At 40.3% G+C, this 23,378-nt stretch overlaps 4 protein-coding genes across 4 annotated transcripts; 2 read left to right on the forward strand and 2 right to left on the reverse strand.

Moving 5' to 3' along the window:
- The first annotated feature begins 318 nt into the window (after positions 1-318).
- On the forward strand, positions 319-1,351 carry MONOS_4335 (putative centrosomal protein CEP19). Its single transcript, XM_067874399.1, has 3 exons — positions 319-605; positions 660-726; positions 776-1,351. The coding sequence occupies exons 1-3, from the start codon at positions 381-383 to the stop codon at positions 955-957; spliced, it is 474 nt and encodes a 157-aa protein (XP_067734053.1). The 5' UTR covers positions 319-380; the 3' UTR covers positions 958-1,351.
- A 271-nt stretch (positions 1,352-1,622) lies between these two features.
- MONOS_4336 (uncharacterized protein) lies at positions 1,623-2,568 on the forward strand. Its single transcript, XM_067874400.1, has 6 exons — positions 1,623-1,817; positions 1,872-1,925; positions 1,971-2,052; positions 2,102-2,161; positions 2,230-2,320; positions 2,386-2,568. Exons 1-6 carry the CDS (start codon positions 1,660-1,662, stop codon positions 2,406-2,408), a joined length of 468 nt encoding a protein of 155 aa, XP_067734054.1. The 5' UTR covers positions 1,623-1,659; the 3' UTR covers positions 2,409-2,568.
- Positions 2,569-2,619: 51 nt separating this feature from the next.
- MONOS_4337 (dynein haevy chain 9, inner dynein arm 5) lies at positions 2,620-19,814 on the reverse strand (the record flags this gene model as incomplete). Its single annotated transcript, XM_067874401.1, has 5 exons — positions 2,620-6,399; positions 6,505-18,756; positions 18,843-19,500; positions 19,573-19,692; positions 19,800-19,814. The coding sequence occupies 5 exons, from the start codon at positions 19,812-19,814 to the stop codon at positions 2,810-2,812; spliced, it is 16,635 nt and encodes a 5,544-aa protein (XP_067734055.1). The 3' UTR covers positions 2,620-2,809.
- Positions 19,815-20,009: 195 nt separating this feature from the next.
- On the reverse strand, positions 20,010-21,598 carry MONOS_4338 (Rab32B1). Its single transcript, XM_067874402.1, has 10 exons — positions 21,555-21,598; positions 21,397-21,494; positions 21,318-21,353; positions 21,192-21,253; positions 21,128-21,130; positions 21,048-21,070; positions 20,824-20,995; positions 20,625-20,733; positions 20,306-20,510; positions 20,010-20,193 (listed from the first exon to the last, which is right to left on the reverse strand). The coding sequence occupies exons 2-10, from the start codon at positions 21,479-21,481 to the stop codon at positions 20,157-20,159; spliced, it is 732 nt and encodes a 243-aa protein (XP_067734056.1). The 5' UTR covers positions 21,482-21,494; positions 21,555-21,598; the 3' UTR covers positions 20,010-20,156.
- Positions 21,599-23,378: the final 1,780 nt, after the last annotated feature.

The raw sequence follows: 23,378 nt of genomic DNA on the forward strand, positions 1-23,378 counted from the left end.
TTTGTTGTTTCATCTGCTGTGGAATATCCACCTTCTTTTTTTTTCAATTTATTTATTTCATCTTTTTGTTTCATTTGAGGCATTCACGTACGTGTGCCTATTATTTTTCATTTGATGTTGTCATTAGTAAGTTTTTTATTAAGTTTGATGGATGCCAAAATTCTGGTTTGATATGTAGCTGTATTTTAATCAAATTTGGATCATCAGTCGTCAAAGTTCTACTCTGATTTTTGTTTATAAAGTCAAAGTTGCAATTGGATTTTTGTACTTTATTAACTTGATTGCTTTACAAAGAGTTAAGTTTTTATTAATTGGTAGTTTTTTTTTCAAAGTTGAATTGAAGATCAAATTTTGTATTCTTTATTTATTTATTTGTTTGCATGAGCGATTCAGGAGATGTACAAAATATTCCAAAACGTTTTTCATTAGTTTTTGATCCTGCAATTTTCGTTATTGATTTTGTCTCTGTGAAAGACCAAAAATTAAAAAGGAGAATGATTCGTCCACGTCATTTTGATGAAATTACAGATTGCGAGTCTATAGCTGATGATATCATTGCAAAGAATTCAGATATACTTCAGCCTGGAAAATATTCTCGAAAACAGGTTCGAATTTTTTGTTTTGAATTGTTATTTTCAACAATTCATTTGAATTTTCAGATTGTTTCTCTTGTTCAAAAGCTCAAAGAGCATTTTGAACATTCTAAAAAAGGAAGCAATAGCTTAGGTTTGTTAAATGTTCGTCTCTCTTATGAATATATTTTGATTTTAACTAGATGAGGAACTTAAAACAATTGATCTTAACAAACTTCCAACAGATAAAGTTGAGCAAATAAAACAAAAAATGGATGGATTATTTTATTCTAATCAATTAAAGCCTGGTGATCCAGGATTTGTTTATGATTCTCGTGTTGATTTTGAATCGACACCAAAGGAGCCAAGTGATTGGGATGATTGAGTAGATTAGTTTTTTGTATTTAAAATGAAATTTTAATAATTCGGTTTCTTAATGATCATCATTTATTTTGAACCAAAATTTCAAGTTGTCATCTGCAATAAATTAATGTTTCAAATGATGTTTCATGAATTGTTCAATGTAGTATTTTCCCTTTTTGATAAGTCTTTTGGTTTGAAACAACATATGTAGAGCAAATGCAATTATATTCTTATTTGTTCGTTTATTAAAAATTTTTGGTAAATGCAGAAAATAAGAGTACCTGAATTTCTTCATTGTTTTGTAATAAATTGCAATAAAAATCAAATTTTCATTTGTTCATGTGTTGCATTTTATTGATACATTTAATAAAAAAAAATTATGAATGAAAAATTAAGCAAATAATTTCATTTTAAAAACCTTTTCTTTTTTTTCTATTATTAGGCCTTTGCGACAAGGAAAGTTGTTGAGGGTTTTTTAGGTTTGAATCTAATTCAAAAATGAAAGTTACATATAAAAAATTGTAAAAATAATTATGTTGAGAAAGATAATTATTCGGTTAAATAAACAGTTCCATCATAAAAAGATTTTAAATAGTTATTAATATTCATTTGCGGTTTTATTATCCATAAAAAATTTCAGTAACCCATTATATTATTGATTTATTACAAAAATATATATTATGGTCCACAGTAAACTTACCATAGTTAGAATATAATTGTTGAGATGTTCAACTTTGTTTTGATTGCTTTAGCCTCTGTTTATGCACAAGAAAAATGCATTTTAACTGACCGCTCCGCTGGAAAATCCTATGATTTTACCAAAGCAATGCAAAAAACAATTGAAGATGGATATGCATTCCACAAGGAACTCTATGGAACACAGTGTGATAATTTGCTTTTTTTGAAGAAATAAAAATTTAAAATTTGTTTGAATAGTGCATATGTTTCATTTTGCAAGCCGATCAATGGATCAAAAATTGGATGCGACAAGTTTGAAGAATATTTTTATTTTTTCATTTATTTTTTTCGTTTTAGATTGAAAAACTCATTTGCAATTTACAAGTATGACGATGGAAGATGCTTGAGTCTTGGAAAAAGCCAACAAATCATGGGCGGAGTGTGTTTTATAAAATATTTTATAATATATATCTTTTGTTTTTATTTAGAGCGATCCTTATGTGAGCTTTGCCAATGGAGACAAATGCGATCTCGGAAGAGTGAGCTCTGTATGTTTTATATTATTTACGAAAAAATTGCATATTTACTCAAAATTTAAACAATGATTATATTTTAGGCGAGCGTTGGATTGAACTGCGAAAAAGAAGCTGGAGTTGGTGAAATAACATACTATCGCTTCAACGAATTTTGCCTTCTTAATGCATTTGGTTTGCAAAATTTAATTTCTATTTGAATACAATATATGTATAATTTTTTATTAAATATTTTTTAGCTGATACCGATGCTGTCTGCTAAATCTGTTGATACAACGAGAGGAATATTTTTATTTTTAGAAAAAATTAGAAAATCTTTTTCTTCTTCTTATTATTTTATTACATTTCAGAGCTCAGAACTTATTTTTAAAACATAGCTGATTCTGAGTGGTGAAGAAAATTTTTATTTTTGGAAAACAAAACTACGAAATACTTTATTAGAAAAATTGTAATGTCAAAAACATTAACGAACGTTTGGAAGGGTTTGAATTTTTATGAGAATTCATTGAAATGAGATATTGAAACAAATTGGACAAAAACAAAAAAAGGAAGTGTGAAGTGCAAAAAAGCATGGAAGAAGAGAAAAAGTGAAATGTGCAGAAATATTTAAAGAAGGAGAGAGTGATGTACATATTTCGTATTGCAACTATTAAATTCATTTTATTACTCACTTAGTGTGCATAACATAGCAACACCACTTCGTATCCATTTTTCAGGAGGCTCAATCGTTGGAAGATCAAGTGCGAAAATAAAGTTTGTAGAATGTCCTGTTGTGCTTAATACTCCGTATCTTGCCTGTGTTTTGTAAACGGGACATTCATATATGCCTTTTTTAACTGGAGCATTTTTGGCTGTAGGATCATTAGATTCACTCATCTCTTCGGACAGTTCTTGATCTTTTCTCATGGGAACTTCTCCAATTTGCTCACCATCCATATCTCTAGCTTCAAACGATGCAAGACTTTGTCTACCTGATCCTGTTGCAGGATGCATATTATCTATTGCTTCCTGCTCAGTCATGGCTTCTGATTCTTCGGTCTCAGTGACTGGTGGAGTGCCGCGAACAACAGGCTCCAACCACAGCGTTGGCATCATGTCAAATAAGACACCTCTCTGAGACTCAACAAGATTGTGGCTCTGTAAATCCCATCTGGCGCCTTCAAGGAACAGTCCATGAATAAATACACCTTTTGGAGCAGGAGTGGCTGGGTGGTTGTCTTCATTCATGCGGCTTGAAGTAGAAGACGAAGCTCCACCTGCCGAATCGAGTGCGAGACGACTGAAATGTTGCTTTGAGCGACTCAGGAATGAGGATGATGAAGTATTAGAAGAAGAATTCTGCTCTTCTGCTTCACGTGCTTCTCTTTTAGTGAGAACAGTGTCGGCTACGTGGCAACGGAACACGAGTGTGTCAATAGGAATCTTGGTTTGTCTGGAATGCATCTGAAGAACACCTGTCAAGAATCCCTGGGGGAAGAAGAACCCCGGCAGCAAAAATGATGTTGGCGCTCCATTTTCAATCCATGAGTTCACGAAAGCCACACGTTCACAGAGATCCACCACCCACGAAGCTAGCGGTTTTAAGGAAGGATAAGCAGCATCTGACCAGAGAGTTGGTACCTGGCCAATCAGAAAAGCAGAATACATCCCTTCCAAAGATGCACTCATAACAACAAGACCACTCACCGCTGCTTGTAAGTCGCGAAGAGATGCATGGATTGTTCGAAGCAGTTTGTTGAACCGCTCGACCTCTTGCTGTAGCACAATGTTTAACGGGTTGGCAGTAATCTCGCCTTGCGTATCAAGATCTTTGGTAAGTCTCTCGCCCCTGTCAATCTCTCCCAGTATAACTTCAGACGAGGTATCATCTCCTCCAAAAGCTTCGCGAAATTCTTTTCTCCCAAAGCCAGACGGGGTCTGCGATAACCCTCCGAAGTTTGCAAAGCTTTCTCTGCGACTAACAGCACCAGAAGGCGTGTTGTATCCGCTGGTCGAGCCTGATCTCCGCATGTAAGAAGGTGTGTTAGTGCCAGACCCAGGAGTGGCAGGCGCCATCCGCACAATCACAGACGGATGAGCATGCGAATAGTCCAAAGACTTCGGAATCTGTGAAGCATATCGCTTGCACATTCCGGTGACAATGTCATCTGAAGACGGAACTGATGGGTGCTTTGCTTTGCTCTTCTTTTTGGCTTTTTCTTTATGAACTTTCGCGCTTTTAACGCTTCCTTGCTTTTCTGTTTCTTCTTTTTTCTCTTCTTCAGTTTCACCACTTTCTTTCTTTTCTTCTTCTGCCTCTCCATTTTGATCATCTTTTTTTTCTTCTGATTCATTTTTCTCATCCGATTTCTCTTCACCTTCTTTCTCTTCTTTCTTTTCTTCTGTTCCAGAAGCGTCTTTCTCTTCATTATCCTTTTCTTTTTCTCCATTTGTTTCGTTTTCCTCTTTCTCTTCACTTTCTTCTTCTTCTTCTTCCTCCAAATCTTCATCCTCTTCCTCTTCCTCATCTTCTTCTTGCGTAGTTTCTGGTGCGCTCACATTCGGCTGAAGCTTGATGATCGTCGAAAGAAGGAATCCTGTTTCTCTCTGCTGATAAGTAATATTTGCATTTGGATGGAGACCAAACACCTCAGGTTTATCACTCAGCGGAAGCTGCTTCACAAAATGCTCCATTTCAGCAAACGTGATATCCAATGGAGGAGCACTATACATTCCATCTGGGGTGATGTTAACTTCTTCATTCAAAAATGATTTGCAGAAGAACAATTTGAATATGGCTTGGAGCGTTCGCATATCCCACACATCAGTAACACGCCCACCATAAGATATCTCACCAACAATATATTCCAGTGCTTTGAACGGAACCAAACTGGCAGCTGTGGATTGTCTGAGATTCTTTCCTTTTCTTCCGCGTGAGCGTCTATGTTGTCTGTGTGATTCATCACCATCTCCACTTCTATTTGTTTCTTCACCGCTGACAGCTTCCTCATCTTCATCAACAAATTCATTGTCTTCCTCGTCCTCTTCATTGCCCATTTCATTTGCATCAGAGTCAGCTTCACCGCCACTCCCCAGATACTCATACAGCAACTCGCGACTCACATCCAGATCAGCCATTGTCCAGTCATACAAAATATTCCAGCCAAGCGGACCGAACTTTCTTCTCTCTTGTATCACTGCGTGGAAGAAGCCCAACCCAAAGAGAAGTCTGTGCCACTCTTCTTTGCGCCAATGCGAGTCGAAGTGCTCCTCAAAGGAAGAGAGAGAACGGAGAAGATTTACACGAAGTCCTCGAGGTGGTTCGTTGGTGATCTTGATTGAGGTCTGCAGCACAGGAACTGGGAAAGCCTTTGATGGCATTGAAGTCAGGAAGAGACGGAAGTCTGGGTGAAGTTCAGCATCAGGAGTCGAGAACTTTTCAACAATTGCTTCCATAGACGGCATCCACGATGTGCACAGATGGCAGTTCTGCAGACACACCCACAGCCCTTCTGCTGTACCTTTTCTGATAAGTGCCTCGGTTGAGGGACCTTGTCCTTGCCCCAATGATTTCAGAACAAGGCGCTCAACACACCCAGAGTCCATTGCAAACTGACGCAGCATCGATGCAGGATCTGTTCCAGGAGAGAGAATAAATACAATTGGAGTTGAAGGTGAAGAGGCATCGAAGACAGACTTCATGTCGAACGGTGGTGGGTCGCTGAAGAACGAGCCGAGATATTCCTCCACAATCATCTGAGTTCCGAAGATGACTCTTTCTTCTCTCAAACACCGGACAATTAGAAGCCGTTGGAAGATGTTCAAACAAGAGCACCAGGGCTCAGGCATCCGCGCTTCCTCAGGTTTCTCTTCGGCAATCCACTGCTCCCACTCTGCCCGAGCTGAATCTGAGAGTGAGTACGAAATCCCTTCGAAAGGTTTGGTCTCCTCCATTTCTATGGCAGGAGAAGGCGAGGCAGATGAACTTGTTTGCGAGCGTTCTGTTTGGTTAAACACCAACTTTGGCTTCATAACCTTGATTTTTTCAAGAGCCAGAATCAGTTCCCATTGCGACTCCTTCAAATAAGAGGGTCTTTCAAGCCTGAACTCTGAGAAGTGCATGTCTGAATCGAAATTGTTATATTCACCTTCATCTTCACTACCAGTGGCACTGTCGTTTTCGTCATCGCTGTTATCGCCGTCACTATGCTTGTGCTTCCTTTTTGTGTTTCCTGCAGTAGAACTTGGCTGAGTCGATACAATTGCTGCTTTACCTAATAAGAATAAACGCCATTCTGACATTGATATTACACCGCGTTCACGGCATATTTCAGAGGCAATCAAGAAAGAGAATATTTGCTTATCTCTTTCAAACAGACCACGACACACATTCGCGAACACGGTTTTTGTTATCACATCCACAAGAAGCGCTACATGCTTCTGTGTCATTGCAGATGTGGGCTGTTGACCTTCGGGCAATACTGGCTTTTGAGACTGAGCATCTTTAATACAGCGCGAAAAGAGGTTTGTAAAGAATGACAAAGAGAATTGATACATAGGATCAGCATTTGCCATGCTGGCCACAACGAAGTAGATAAGCGAGCCACGCTGAGAAACAGCTCTGTATTCATCACGGGCCCTGTTGATAAGTTCTGTCGTTTCTGAAGTCTTCTGCGCACGCACTTTGATCTCAGCTGATATGTCTCGCGACTTGTCGAGTGCTTCAATAACATCTTCGCTATCCAAAATAGATCCACTTACAGAAGAAAGCAACGTCAAAATGTTGTCTTCAACTTTGTTCATATCATCTGCATCTTTCGCTGCCTGCAATATGAGTGTATCTCTTTGAGATTCCAAATCAGGTCGCTCAATTCGAACAGTCTCACCCAGCAATTGTTCTGCCAAACCTGATGGAGTCACTGTGAAGTTAATGATAGTCATTGCAATGGAAATCTCAGGCGAATAATGTGGATTTGGCAGTGTAGTTGTTACGTGAAGCGAAAAGTCTTCAGAATAATCCACATCCTGATCTCCAATTCGAATAGTTATTCTTGTTCCCACACGTGTGATGTTCTTGCCAAGGATAGGTGTTAATGCAGGATCGAATGTCTCACCTGCATTTTCCAGCAGCACAGGCACACCAACTCTGACGCTGTTTTCCATCGTTCGCATAAGCGTGGCATCATGTGGCTTTACAATTTTTATTTTTTTCTCCTTCCAAATGTTCTTAATCCACCTATTTGCTTGGTTCTGTGGATCGATCATCAAACACCATCGACGAGATCTTGTTGCAATGATGGCATTTGCAATAGACAACGAGTCTGATGGAAGTCCTGCCAATCTCCACGAACGGATCTGTATTGGATTGCCAAGTGCGTCTGACAGAGAGAATTCTTTCTCTTCCTGAACAGGAATTCCCAGTTTGGCAATGTGTGCAATCCATTGCTTTGTTAAGCTCTTCCGATACTCCGAAGTGAAAGGTCCCAAATATGTAACATACCCAGTGGCTATCAGAGCATCTCCAAACAGAGTTGCACGTGAAGCTTCCAGTTCAGCCACCGTTTCTGTCCATCGCTTGTATTCATTGCTCAACCCACCAACCAACTTCTCTGCTCGATTCAGTTTCAGTTTCGTTGCTTCAATTTCTTCTTCAATTGTCGCCTTCTTTCTGACAGATGCATCGTACCTGTTCTTAAGCATTGCCATCTTATCTTCAACTTCTTGCAGCTCCGCCTTCTTTTCTGCAAGCTTCTGCTGCATAATCGCCAGCTTTTCTTTCGACTCCTTGACTTTGACTTTCTTTGGTTCCACTTCCCGAGCCACTTCGCTGTAGTCATAAAGCGCACAGACCCATGCACACAAGGACTTTGCTGCTTTTGATACAGAACCAACAACCTCAGGCTGAAACTTTGGTGAGCTGATGTACGTCTTTTTCAACTGGGCTTTGAGCTTATCGTCCAAACCATCTTTGTCATAATCAGATAACTTTGATAAGAATTCAGCATTCATCATCTTCTTCGCAGCTTCCCATGTTTGTGGTTGGTGGAAAAGAAGGCACACGGCCTGAAGCACAAACATAACCAAGTCTGGAGGACGAACAAAGGACTTGACTTCTGTGATATCTGCTTTGTCCAAAGACTCCACTGCTTTGATTGCTGCACGATATTTGGGCAGAGCACGATCAAGATCATTCTGTGCATCTTGTGCCAGTGCCTCAGCTTCGGCTGCAGATTGCGACACGACAGCCTCTTCAGCCTCAACAACAGTCTTTTTAGCTTCCACTTCTTTTTGCTGTTCTGTCAGCTCTCCCATCAATGCAACAGTATCCTTTTGGCTCTGCTCCAATTGCGGTTGAATGGCGGTAAGCTTCTGCTGCATTTCTGCGACTTCTTCGTTTGTAGAAACAAGAGTCTTCAGACCATTCGACAATTTTGAATGACGCTGTGCAATTGATTGGTCCATTTCTCTCAAAATACCCTCATATGATTCCAGCAATTCAAGATAGCTTGTTGGAGTTGTGTAGTTGTGTCGTTTAAGTTCTCTAAGATATCGATCTGAAGCCTTTTCCACTGAAACATGAATATACACACAAGCTTGCGCCATTGCTTCTGTATATTTAGAATCAACAGTCCAGTTAACTGTGCGACGACGTGCAACCTGCAGAAGTGCATGTGCAGGCCACGGGTCGTACCAATCCATTGTGCAACAGTTGACAAGTGATGGGAACTGCCTCAGACGAGACCTAAACTCACGAGAAGACGGAGACATGCACAGCACAACATGCAAGTTTGATCTTATTAACGAAGTAAAATGTTGCATAACATCATCTCTTCCCTGTCCTTTTCCTGCTTCTTTGGCAGATTGACGAAGGTTATCAACTATCTGGTCAATTTCATCTGGTGCCCAGATATTTGGTATATCTCCCACATTCAGCAAGTTGTTGATGTCCTCCAAAAACGACTCTTTAACAAGTTGATTATCTGACAGATAAAGCACACATTGCTGAGCCTTTTCTCCTGAAATTCTCAATGAGCGCTTCAAATCCTCTCTAAACTCAGCCTGCCCGTAATTCTTACTGACCTCCACAGTCTCAAACTTACAGCCAGCAATGTGCGTTGCCAAGCGAATCAAAGACTGACGCCCTGAACCTCCAAGTCCAACAACAAGTGCATTTCCTCTTGGCATTCTGATAATACGAGAAATACGTGCAAGATGACGCACAGCATCATCGAACAATACCAAATTCATTCTGCGAAGATTTGAAAGGTTGTAATCTTCCAAATGATCATTGAGAATGCCAGACAGTTTTGTATTGAGCTCTGTCTCGTGATAAATACGCGGCTGGCCAGGCCGTTCTGGGAAATCAGTAAACACAATGGAAGATGGATTGCTAACACTCACACATTCCTCCAGTGGCTGTTCTGGTTCTGTGAAGTGATTCAGCACGACTTCATTCATCACTTCATCAAATGCAGTTCTGTCCGTATTGTCTATCAGACGGTCGCGGAACACTCTGCAGCCTTCATGCACCCACAATCTGACAAGACTCTCAGAGGAAGCAAAACACACAGGAGAGGCATGCAACACACCAGACACAAGAGAAGAAGCATCACGAAGGTTGAATGTATAGTGACTTCTGGATGGGGTAGGCAAGAATGTTGAGGATACCTTTGAATAAAGAGCAACAGTAGCTTCAACAAGTGGTAAAGCAAGCTGCTGCACAATTTGTGAAAGTGCTGGCTTCTGGTTTGACAGAAATCCACTTGTGATTGCTGAAAAGATGGAAGTCATTGCAATCTTTCCGACATGAGGCATTCCGATCGTGTGGAACCTGCGAGTGAGACGTTGTGTCATTTCATTCCTTCCTCCACCTGGTGGGCCACAAGCAGCAATAAACATCGTATCTGCAAGATGAATGAACGTAAGCTTCTTTCGATCATACATTCCGTTTTGGTCAATACACTGTCTTAGAAGTTCAATAGGTGGTTGGGCAAAGTACACTTCGGGAGTTGGAGTGTTCAAGTCATCCACAAACACGATACCTTGCTTTCCGACTGGGGGGCCAATGAGATTTGAACGCCGATGGGTCAGTCTTCCTTCCAACACTTCTTGTGTTCCTTTGGCTTTTGTTTGAGCGCTGAAGTTAACCTGGAACGACAATGATCTCTCTTGAATATCAGGCAAATGGAGAAAGTCATTAACAACAATTGTTTTTCCTGTTCCTGTTCCTCCTGTTACAAGAACATTCATCTTTGCTTTAACCAGCAGATCCAACAGTGTTGTTGTTGCAACTGTATCTGTTGTCTGAACAACAATCTCTTCATAAGGTTGATTTGGATTGTACACAAACTGTGGAACTCTCTGCGACCACTTTTCCCATGTTCCCGTTGAATCATTTACTGCAACATCAAATACGCCGACACCTCTTGGGAAGGTGATCCCAACAAGAATCGCCATAAACTGTTCAGACGTCATGAACTCAGCTGCTGCACGTTGCTTCTGCCTGCTCTTGGATCGACGTTCTGTCGATGCTGACGATGCAGATCCAGGAGCTTCAGAATAATCTCCACTTTCATAAGCAAGCCCATCATAGCTTCTTCCTTCATCTTCTTCATCTGAATCACTTCCTCCAAAGTTCAATGTGATTAATCCTAATAGAAAGTCATTGAACTTTGGTTTGCTTTGGTCATCAAGAGAAGATCCGAATGTCCAAATTAAACAAAATACGAATTGCTTGCATGCCATGTTGAATGGATATTGATCGTCATAAAACTTCTTATCAAACAACGTTGAGCCAGGTGCAGGCGGATAAAGCATGTGAGTTGGTGGAGGCTTCCCGACAACAAGTTGTTCTTGCGGTTGACCCGCTCCACTTCCTGATGCATCTTGATTTTGCCCTTGAATAGAATCTCTCAAGTCATGTTGTGCGTTCTGTGCAGCTCCAGATGGAGTCGCAGAACCACTCTGAGATTGCTTTGATACTTTCTTGCGTTTTCTTCCGCCTCCTCCAGCACTTCCACTGGCCAAGTTAGCCTGCGAGCCAACAGGAGCCTGCTTTGAAGGATGGGCATTTGCATACATTTCAGCAAGTGAAGTGAAAAGATTGAGGAGAGATGAGACAAGTGTGGCTGAAGTGTTTGGAATGAACTCGCTCAGACTTGGTCCTCCAGTTCCGCTGGCTGAAGCAGCAGTAGATGAAGAGCCTGCTGTGAATTCTGATTTTCTGAGGAACTTCAAAGTTGGCTCGATAAGGAACGTGATGGCACTCTGAGTGAACTGTTCAAGATGAGGAAACGCCCGCGTGAATTGCTGTGCCCACGACTCTGCCATCTGCCTCCAGCCCATTTGCTGTCTTTCCAAGTAAATCATACCACATCTGGAAACTGTGGCAGGTGATGCCACACGCAGATCAGCCACTTCAAACAGCATTGTCATGTTGTTGGTAAGCTTGATACGATCTCCATTTGACAAGCACAGGATTTTGTTATCATCAAGCACAGAGTTCATTGATTCAATCCAGATGGCATCGACTGGTCCATCAAATATCAGAATTTCACGAGGAATAGGCGGCTGAGGCTGGCCAGTCGCAGCAAGTGCCTGTGCCTGCTCGGCAATGCTGCTCTTTGAACGCTCAATCATTTCTTTGACATAATACGGAACCAACCCATCGAACCATTCTCTGGTAACTTCATTGAATTGCCCGTACAACTCACCCATTGTAACTGCCTTTGGATTCAAGGTTGTGGTTTTTATCAGTCCGAAGCCAACAGGAATTTGCCCGTTCTGTGCCATGTCGTAAAGATCGCTCATAGCATTGCACAAAGCTCGCAAGCATGTCGTCTTTCCAACACCTGTTTCTCCAACAAGCATCACGCCATGCCGAACCTCCATGGTTTCGTAGAGTTGAATAGATTTCAGCATAAATTGAGGAGCTGGCTGCAATCCTTGAACAACAAGAGAATTTTTCAGTGATTGCTGAAGTGATGCATGCTCAATAGGTGGAATTGTAACACCCGGAAACAGATCCTTAATGATATTCATAAACAGAGGAACATCCTCTGAAAGGAATTTTGGTGTGTTCGTGTCTCGAAGCGCACGAATAAGCACAATATCTTCGCTCAATGTGTCGTACTTTCTCTTCAATGAACCAGCCATCACAAGAACAGATTTCACAGCTCTCATACCAAAATCGTAATGATCTTGTTGTGACAGCTGCTCTGAAGAAAGTTTGTACAGTTGTGTCATTTTAGATGCCAAGTCTTTGGCAGTCTGGAATCCTTCAGAGAAAAGCATAATTTCAGCAATAAGCGCATAATCAGGGATCATCATAGCCACAGGGCGGAACAGTGCTTTGAGGTTATCAGGAAGCTCTGTTCTTCCTGCATATCCAGGATTCATTGTGATGAAGAAGCCACAGTTTGGATTGAGTTTGATGTTGTTCCCTTCAAACTCGAAGAATGAAACACGCGATCTCACAGCATCCAAGATAGTTAACAGCTGCTGTGCAATGACAGACAACACCTCAATATCAATTCGATTGAATTCATCAAAGCAAGCCCATGCACCAGCTTGAACAAGACCCGAGAAGAATCTGCCCATTGTCCCCACATCAAGCTGATCTGAGCAATTGAATACAACACATTGTCTGGCCAATGCCTTTGCCAAATCTTTTGTTGTTTCCGTCTTTCCTGTTCCAGCAGGGCCAGCAGGATTGCCTCCAAGATGAAGATGCAGCGAAAGGGTGAGAGTTATGTAGCATCGATCAGTCAAAGGTGTGATTACAAGACGAGGTGAGTTGCCCAAATACTCGTAGCCATAAATGAATGACGTTGATGTCTGCTTCACAATGCACTCATTCTGTTCTGTATCCCATTCATATCGAAGATTCTTGATCCAGTCAAATTCTTCTGGAGAGCTTGTCTTTTGTTTCACCATTTCAGCAACAATATCACGTGCATGTACATCCACCACAATCAAAGTGTTAACTGTTGCTCTTTGAAGAGGCTCCAGATTTCCTCTCACAAGATTCACAGAGTCCGATAAATCCTTCTTGTTTTTCTCCAAAAACTCTTCCATTGCATTCGGATTTGCTCCTGTTGCTATCTGATCCAGCGCCTCCATTGCGCCTGCTGTCCACATAATTTGATCCACAGCAAGAATAGCTTGCGCTGGGAATCTGAAGACCCACTCAGTACGCTCCATTTCGTGGAATCCTTGGAGAGCAAGGCGGATCTGATCCTTGACAGTCGTCCTCATCACTGCCTCGAAGTTGAGAAGCCATGTTTCGACAGGCATTCGCGTAGAAACAGGATCTGTGAGCTCAACCATTTCATTCTCAATAGACACCATCGTTGTTACGAAATCAGGGCGGTTGCGTTCTCCTTGAGGAGACTGACTTTGCCCAGGAACAGGTGTGCTGGAAGGAGAAGGCGATATGCTTTCACTTTCTTTGCCTTCTGCTGCTTCTTTCAAAGCTTGTTCTGAAATGAACATCAGACTGTTGATAGAGTCGAAGCATTTGCTCATAAATGGCTGAACAGCACGAGCATCTGCTGTTTGTGCAAGAATCTGCAGCAACTCGTCATTTGACAAGAAATAGAAACGCGGGAATTTGACACGCTTTGTTTCGAGATAGTCTTCCAGACGCTTTTGTACTTCATCCAGCATCTTGTTATTCTTTTGCATTATCTCAATGATACTCGGAATTTCCAAGCAATCTGTGCACTTTGGATTGGCATGCGCCTGATTCATCACATCTTTCCATGATTTGTCAATTTCATCGAATTTTTCTGCTTCAGCAGGAAGTTGGCGTACAATATCAGGCTGTGAAAAGATAGCGCTTAAATACATCCACCCTCTTTGGCACTTGACCCACTCATCCATCAACTCTTGAAGTGACTGGAGTTTCTTGTCCCATCCTTCGATTTCTGTTCGAATTCCAACAACAAAACGAGACGCGAGCATCGTCTGCAACAACGCCTGATGATCTTCCAATTGCTCTGTAATCTCGTCTATTGGACCCAATATGTAAGTTGAACCTGATTTGTGGTTCTTGATCTCAAATGCCATTGTATCCCAGATGGTCACAATCTTCTTAAGCTGCGATTCTAATGCATACTCTCCATTGGCAGTAGCAGAAATATCAAATATCTGATTCTTGTATTGAAGCACATTGAGTGAAAGGAACTGAGACAAGGTCATTCCTTGAGACCATTGCTTGCCCATCAATGAGAACAGCTTTTTCCAATGCCTTGGCTTCATTGCCTCAATACACAATGCAGTCAGAATAGGTACAAATGGTTTGAACTCGTCAATAAGCTCTCTGAGATGCTTCACCACTTTGTCTTCTGGATCAGTTTTCTCCATCAGCCCAACCTCTCTTGTTGCGCTCTGCACAGTCAGCTCCACATTCTCTGCATCCAGCTCAGTCAGCGTGGTTCCTCTCCATTTGGCACTTTCAGTCAAAAAGTTCTGCAGCAGGCTCCACACGCCATGCCTGTGCTCAAAGCGGGACACACACCGCTGCACATTCGGATAGGGAATTTCATCAAGTTTGATGATAAGTCGATAGCTTTCCAACGTCTCCTGGCGTTCTTTGTAACCATTCACAATGTTCGATACAACATCCAATCTCTGCAGTGCTGCCTGTGGATCTCCTGTCTCATCCACAAGGATACCAGACCCAAGATCAGTGAATGTCTGCACTGTGTCTGATTCGAGTTTCGCTGCTTCTTTATGCAATGCACCAACCATTCTGTTGTGCTGTGCTTCTTTGTATTCCTGTGATTTTCCAAGTGTCTGCTGGAATTCAGTCTGAGAATCGTGTGTCTGAGACAATGCCATGATCTCTTCGAGAGAAAGCTTGATTCCTTGTTCTTCTGCAAGCACTTTCATCTCATCAAGCGCATTGACTTCTGTCTGAAGGCGCGAATGATGGTCGCCCATTGTGCTCAAAAGCACCACAAATTCAGTGTAATCACTCAGATTGTGTGGTAGATTCGCCATTTTGCTTGTCAATTCCTTGAATTCTCGTGTTGTGTTTGATGATATCTCTTCAAACAGCGCATGCAGATGAGACTTGATCTGCTCGCTGCATTTTGCAGGGATGGGAGCAAGGAGCTGTTTCAGAGGCCGAGCATCCAATGTGAGGATGCCAGTGACACTTGAAATATTAATCCTCATCACATCCGACATCCACTGCGACATCCTTCTCAGATCATTGCGCAGAACATTCACAGCCCGCACACGCTTCTGATAGTTGTCGAAGTCCCACTTCAGTGAATACTCGAATATCCTTCCAAGAGGCATGAATCGTTCCAAGTACTTCTCTGCCTGGGCAAACGAGGTCTCCACAATCCGCTTCAGCTCCTGACTGATTTCGTTGAACTGCTTGTCCGAGTTGATGATCGAGCGCAAATCCAAACCAGACGGAGCATTTTTCGGAAGCAGCGGGCGATGTGGTGTGATGTGCAGTGGCCGATCGACTGAACACATCAAATTGATGGCTTCGTCGATGGTTGTGTCGATCAACTCGAGCACTTCTTCTTTTGTGGGAGACAGTTTCATTTCGCATCTGGTTAGTTTTATTTGATGTGTTGTTGCGTTTGCAAGTGAGCTGCTCGATGAAGATGCACTGGCTGAAGAATTTGCGCCAAGCCCAGCAGCTGTCCCTTTTCTTCCCCTCTTCCCTTTTCTTCCCTTTCCGCCTTTTCCTTTCTTTCCTTTATCCTTCCCTCTCTTTTTCTTCCTTTGGTCTCTTCTGGATGACAGCGAATTCAAAGATGTGACAGAAAGCCTCCTTTCTCTGGGATCACTTGAAGTATCATTTCCACGAGCAGCATCAGAGTCCCCTTGTCTGTCATCGGTATCATCTCCATTTGTTTCTCTGTCGCTGCTGGCAGTGCGGCGTGTCGCATCACCAGAACTCAATCCTTCGTCGTCTTCATTGCTGTTCATAGGAGCTGTCTTGTTGTTAAAATATGACATTGCCTCCTGGACACTACCTTCGCTGTCTTCGTCATCTTCATTGTCTTCGTTGCCTTCATCACCTTCATCACCATCATCTCCTTCATCGGCAGATCCACTTTCATTGCTGTCTTCATCACCATCCTCGTCATCTTCGTCATTTTCTATGTCGAATGGATCTAATTCCAGCTCACCATCATACATGTCTTCATCATCTTCTTCTTCCTCATCCTCTTCATCTGGATCTCTCTCTTTCTCCACAAACTGGAATGTGATCACAAAGACTGATCCTTTTGACTTTTGAAATGCTTGGCAAACCGACAGCATCAGCTTTCCGCTTTGAATCATCGTTCTGAACATCATTTCCACACACAAATAGTCCAGCAGCCCAATAAACCGTCCCAGCATCTGTTCTTGTTGCTTTGCTAGTCGTATGGCCTGCTGCTTTGCGATCTTTTCTCTCTTTTCTGCAGCCATTGACTTCGCCAGCGCCTGTGAGCGGATGATCCCTGCCAACGCAGCGTCTGCCATGTCATCCTCAGTCATCTGCCCTTGATCAGGCGCATAAGCTCGTTGGAGGATGTCAGTCACCAGATGCGCAACTGTCTGTGCCATCCCTGCAGATGCTGCTGTTGTTGCCTCTTTTGTGGCTGCTCTGCACTGTCCTTGGTAGGATATGAACTCTGCTGGGTCAAACGCCTGCTTTCTCTCAATGTCGAGTTTGAATGGCGGAGTGTCAACAACTTTGCGATACAGCGCGCCAAGAGACATCAGAGCAGAGCAGAAGCAGTTGTGTGCAAAGAACAGCTGAGACTCAATTGTTGCGCGATGATTACAATAAATCTGGTAGCGTACTTCGCGACGCCACGTGAAGAACGACTTGACCAGACGGAAGTTGCGGAAGAAAGTGAGCTTTCGAATGGCTGAATAGAAAGTGGATTCTTGCACAAAGCGAGATATAGTCATCGCTTCACACGTTTCTCCATCATCTGTATTCAAACTATCAGTTGAGCTTCCCTTTTCGCTCTTTGAAGAAGTTGTTTTTTCTCCGTTTGCACCAACACTCACAGGAGCACGAATAATCACTCCGTTTGGAGCCACACGCACCGTGCCTGGTCTGACAGTTGCGTCTCTTGTGGTGGCTGATTTGTCACGCACTGTGCCAAGCACACCTCCAGCTGCCACTGTTGCTGATGCAGCAGCCATCGCCTCTTCTCTCTGCCTTCGCTGCTCCTCTTGCTGCGCAACCTGCATTCGAACTTTCCTCGACGGCATCACATGTACAACACCCGACACAGAGAAGATGTAGTATTCAGGGTCAACTTCTTCTCGTGGCACCACAATCAAATCATATGGGTTGATGTCTTCATCTCTGCTTTTTCCTCTCTTGTTGATGTTCATATACACAAACTTCAGCGGATCCGCTTTTCCAGACCCAGCAAAGTACGTCAGCACATCTTGAACGGTGCGAAGTGTGCTTGCTGCCTGGGCATCCGGAGTAGGCTGAAGATGCACTGATGCCGTGCGAGGTGCCAGCGAAGCAGCAACAGACGAAACAGCAAAGCTGCTGCCTGCTGTTGCAGTCCTGCCAGCTGCGGCAGCTGTATTTATGCGAGAATACTGTGGCTGCGACGACTGGCTGAACTGATCTTTGGGCATTCCACGGACAGACACAGCTGTTCCGTTCCCTCTTTTCGAGTCATAGTTAGATCTGTTCATAGTCTGCGATGCCTCAGAAGAAGCAGACTGAAGAGGCCTGTTCATCGTGCTGCTAGGTGTGCCAATGGAGCGGGCGCTGTTTGGTGAGAAACTGGACATTCCGCCAGTGCTGTTATAACTTCTGATGCGCCGATGAGAAGACGATGCAGTGGAAGGAGGAACGGTGACGGGAGGTGGAAATGAAGGAAGTGATGCAATTGTCCTTTCAGCAAGACCAGTTGTAGTGAAGGGCTCCAAGTGGAGACGAGAAGCACCAGATTGCTTCACTCCTTGCGCTGCAGCTGCAGCTGGCTGAGATGTCGCAGATGTATACGAAGGAGACAATGAGCGGTGAGTGCGCTGAGAAGAAGCAGCTGTCATTGAAGGGCGAGAGGGAGTGAAGACACCTGGTCTGACAACAGACTGCCGAGATCCAGAAGGTCGAACGTTGAGATGCGATGGAAGTGTAAGTCTCTTTCGCTGAGCAGCCGAGCGTCCGCGCTCGTTCAATGTGCCTCCTTCGAATCCTCTGCTCACTGTTCTCCCAGAGACATTATTCGACTCATAATTCTCTCCTCCTTGATCGAACTCTACAATCGGCTGCAATCCTGCACGTCCGACTGTGCCATCAAGTCCTAATGCACTTGGGCTTCCTCCCTCCACAACCTCTCCTTCGATAATGCCTCCCACTCCGAACTCTCCTCCCTCGTTTTCCTCATCTTCATCGTCGTCGACAAGAATAGTCATTCCCGAACGCTGCTGATGCCTCGTCTGTGAGAAGTGCATCAATCCTTCTGGATGCGACTTCTGCCACTTTCCACCTGCAGAACCTTTTATCATTCCAGCCTTCACTGGAAGCGCATACGGATCGAGCTGTGTCTCGTCAAATGAGATGAGTGATTTGATCTCTTCCGACTTAACACACGTTGAAGGTGCTCCTGCTCCTGTGCTTTGGGTTCGTCCGTCAGCTGTAAAAGCGCACAATCAAAAATTGACAAACAAAATAAAAGTTCCAATAAAATGAGTAATAATTACAAAAGATGCACATTCACACCTCCTACGCCAGGCCTTGATGGAACGGTTACTCGCCCACCAAATGCTATTCCCATTGAGCCAGCAGATCCCAACCTCTTAGGAACACTTGGCTGAGGCACACTATTGTCTAATTTGCTCAAATTAAAACCTCCACCCGAAGAAGGAGATGATGACTGGTGAAATGAACGCGAAATGGTAGATGAAGTTGCGGGATGTGAAGATGCACTTGAGGAAGGAGATGAAGGTGTCACAGATTCGACAAGCGCAGAGGGAGATGAGGTAGCTTTCATGCGATCACTCATCGCAGTACCTGGTTTTGAGTTGGCTATTTGAAGTGGACTCAAAATTTTGGGCTTTGATGCTCCTGCAGCTGGAGGTGGTACCATTGGCATTCTACTGAATGGAACTTGTGGTTGACGCGTTTCTCTCAAGCCTTTTTGAGGATATGAACTCATCTGATTGGAAGGAGAAGGAGCACGACCAACATGCGAAATGTTCGAAGAAACTCGTTGCTGACCAAAAGAAGGCGATGAACGTCTAATTGGTGGAAGACCATTTGACGATGAAGCTGGGCCCACTTCAGGGAAAAGTCGTTGTAGAATTGACGAAAGATTCAAATGCCTTGTAGCTTGATTCTTTGAAAGTAAATTATGTGCTCTTTGCACTGTTTCACGCATCTAAAATATTGTAATAAAAAACGAAATTATGAATAAATTGAAATATACGAAATAAATCATCTAAAATCAAACATCTATCGATATTCCTTCTGAAAAATAACCAGCCGGTATTTTTGATAATACATCTCTTAAAATTGTCCATCCTTCAACAGAATTTTCTCGAATCGCCTCAGTTATAAGTGCATGAATTTTCTTTTTTAATCAATAAAAAAGTATCATAAACAACATTTCACCATTCAAATAAACATCATCAATTATGCAAAAAAGCTAAAAAATAGGAAAAAAATTAAGAAGCAAACAGCTTCTTGATCCATGCTGAGGAGATCTAGGCTCTTCAACCGTTTTCAAAATGGACGAATGATAAATTATATGTCAAAAATGATCTATTTTTTTTTTTTTTTTTTTTTTTTTTTTTTTTTTTTTTTTTTTTTTTTTTTTTTTTTTTTTCGCGAAAGAAGAATTAAAATAACTTAGCGATTATTTATCCACGTAAAAAACATGCATAAATAAGACACTCATGGCATTTATCTCTTGGAAAAATAATCTCTCTTTTAACGAAAAATACCAAAAAAAGTTAAAAAAAAAGAATACTGAGGTGTGAAAATATCATTTAGAGAAACAGATTGAAAGAGGAAGGTTTGCCGAAATTAACTCAACTAACAAGGACATTTGGACTTTCCATCTTCTTCAGTGCTAATAAACATAAGACAAAAAATATTATTTATCACATTTATATTTAAAAATAATTCAAAGTTATATAAAGAATGTTTATGTAATAAAACAAAAGAAATGAAATTGCGGAAACCTTTTTGACGTGTCGACTTTCTTTATTTTCGGTCGTGACCTCTCTTCATCCTCAAGTGTAGTGTATGCGGGATGAACATGCTCCTCTTCATCTTCATCATCTCCTCGTAATGCGTCTCCTTCTTCGGTTCCTCCACTTCCTGCTCCCTTTGCATCAATTCCTGTTAATGATAAAATCGATCGCACCAATGTTCTGACAGCTTCGTCTATTTGTGCCAAAACAAGAACATTTTTCCAATGTAAAAAAAATTCCGAAAAACAGCAACAATTAACAATAACATTAATAAATACTTTAAATTTTTAACAATAATATTTCAAACCAATATTTTTATTTGTACGTGCTGATGTCTCCATCCACCCAACAAAGCCATTTTCTTCAACAAATCTATTTAAATATTCTCGATCTATTGATACTTCTGGAAGATCACACTGTAATCAAAACAACAGCATATTTCAAAATTCGAACAACATTTTTGCGATCGCAATAATAAAAAATAAACATTTATCACAATCCCAAACCTTATTTGCAAGAAGCATGAACGGGATAGAACGGCCATCAGCAAGAGATATTCTTGAATTTATATCTTCTTTCCATTTCAAAGAAGTTTCTAGTGTTTCTGGTCGAGCTAAATCAAATACTATCAGCGATGCTATTGCATGCTTATAATAGACAGAGGTCATATGTCCAAATCTAAAATTATCGTTCCGATAATTAAAATACTTTTTAAAAAAAGGCAAAAAACCGTTCATGTCCTGCAATATCCCACTTGAAAATAAAAAGCATCACAAATGCTATTTAGTATTATCAATAAAAAGAACAAACCAACTTTTAGAAAATAAAAAAGGAAATTTCAGAATGAAACATTTATCACAATAAATAAGCAAACCTGCAATGAAATTGTAACACCATCACCCCAATCAATAGATTTTTCACAATAGTCAACACCAACTATTCAGTTATAAACAATAATAATCAAGGACTTTGCAACGAAATAAATATTAAAGAATCAAACTTGTGAGCTTATAGTTTGTATTAAACACATTACTCACTTACGAAATAGTTAGAACACTACTAAAAATCTGAATCCAAACCATATCTTTTGATCAAAGAAGTCTTCCCAACAGCATAATCTCCAACAACAAGCACTTTAAAAAGATACTGTGTGCGCTTCGACATCACTTGCCACTTTCTAAAATATGTAAATGCGAAACGTTTTATTAAAATCATATTGGAAATAACGCAGAAATACCTTGATTGCCCCGAAAAAGTGCGTCAAAATGAGTGAGCTGATCTGACCCTTAACTATGTAAATTTTTTATTCTTAATGTTGCAAAATGAATGCTTTAAATAATAAAACCACAATTTATCACAAACTTTTCCCGCAATTATGTAAAAAAAGTTGACATTTTTATGTTTAAAAAAATAAATTAGAAAAATTACAGAAATTTTTGAATGGAAAAAAATTCACGAAGCAAATTTCTTTATCTCACATGTATTAAAACACTGCATTCTTTTGTGAAAAAATGGTATTTTTTCCAGAATCAATTTATGAGAATTACTAGTGATTTTTCCTTTGTACTTTTTTCGTTGTTAAACATATTTTTAAATTCTTCCGTTTTATTCGTCTTCAATTTTTTGCACTTTTTCTTTTTCGTATGTTTGAACTTTTCCATGAATTTATAATCAAAAATAAAGATTTTTATTTTTGAAATTGGAATAAATATATAGGTTTGTTGTTTCATAAGAAATTGCCTCGTTACTTGCCTTCCATCAAAATTCTCATGTAAAGTGTTATTTGTCTGATTAAACATTTCTTTTTATTGTATGTTTTCAACTCCTTCTTTTTTCAATAATTATTTCTATGTGCGGGTAATTATTTTTGAAATCATACATTTTCAATCAAAAATTTCGAACGGAGAAATACACTTGAATTTCAATATAAAAACACCGAAAAATGAAAAAGCTTGAAAAAGACATCTTCATTTTAAAATGAGCTAAACCATTTGTTTTTTAAACAGTATTGATAAAATTTCAATTTGAATACAAAAATTCTTCATGAAGACATACAATTGTTGAAATTGCATTACCCCGGAAAAAGTTATAATTTCAAAAATAATCACCCATGTTTTTAAAGATTGAATATTAATGAAGTTGAATTTTTCTCAGTTTTCACTTCGATTTCAAGGATATAAACAAATATCATTTTCCTTTTTTGACAATTGATGTTGATGTTTAATTGCAAGTATTTTGATTGCTCATTATCGAATGAATCAATATATGTCAAAATTTTTTTGAAAAGTTCCTTTTGTTTAATTTTCAAATAAAATGAAAATTTTATATTTCGATCAAATTTCTGTTCCCACTCATCAAATTTTGCTGTCATGAAAACAAAATCTTGACGATGTTATAATTTTATTTTAAGTGAAGTTTCATAAGTGGGAACAGAAATTTGATCGAAATATAAAATTTTTTCTTTATTTGAAAATTAAACTAAAGGAACTTTTCAAAAAAATTTTGACATATAATCATGTTCCTAACATGTTTTTTTTTTTTTTTTTTTTTTTTTTTTTTTTTTTTTTTTTTTTTTTTTTGACAGGAAATGTCAGTTGAGGAATATTTTTGTCACAATTTGTCATTGATCATCACTGACTGTCTCTGACAAATGAGAAAAAGACAGATATTTCAAATTTTGTCAACAAATATTTTCCAAAGCTTTTTAAAAAGTGTTGAGAAGATTTTGTTGTTGTTTATTTTAATATTATTTTTAATTGAAAATTCTGTGAAAAAAATATTTTTTTTTTCTGTGACAGACAAATAATTTTATAACTTGTCATGTTACAGAGGTTTAGAAAAAAAAACCGTCTAACAATTATTTACAAATTAAAAAATATTTCCTGCATTTCCAAATTATTCACAGGAAAGTTTACAAATTATTTGAAAGATTTCACTTCAAATCCCACACTTGTTAACAACAAATTTCAAAATCGAAAAAAGAAATAAAACAAGTCAATGAAAAGAAACGTTTTTGTGAAATTAGGAAAAATGAAAACAAAAATTGTCAATATTTCATCGT

The sequence above is a fragment of the Monocercomonoides exilis genome, assembly GCF_001643675.1.
Source record: "Monocercomonoides exilis strain PA203 chromosome Unknown scaffold6-2077815, whole genome shotgun sequence".
Classification (NCBI taxonomy): domain Eukaryota; phylum Preaxostyla; order Oxymonadida; family Polymastigidae; genus Monocercomonoides; species Monocercomonoides exilis.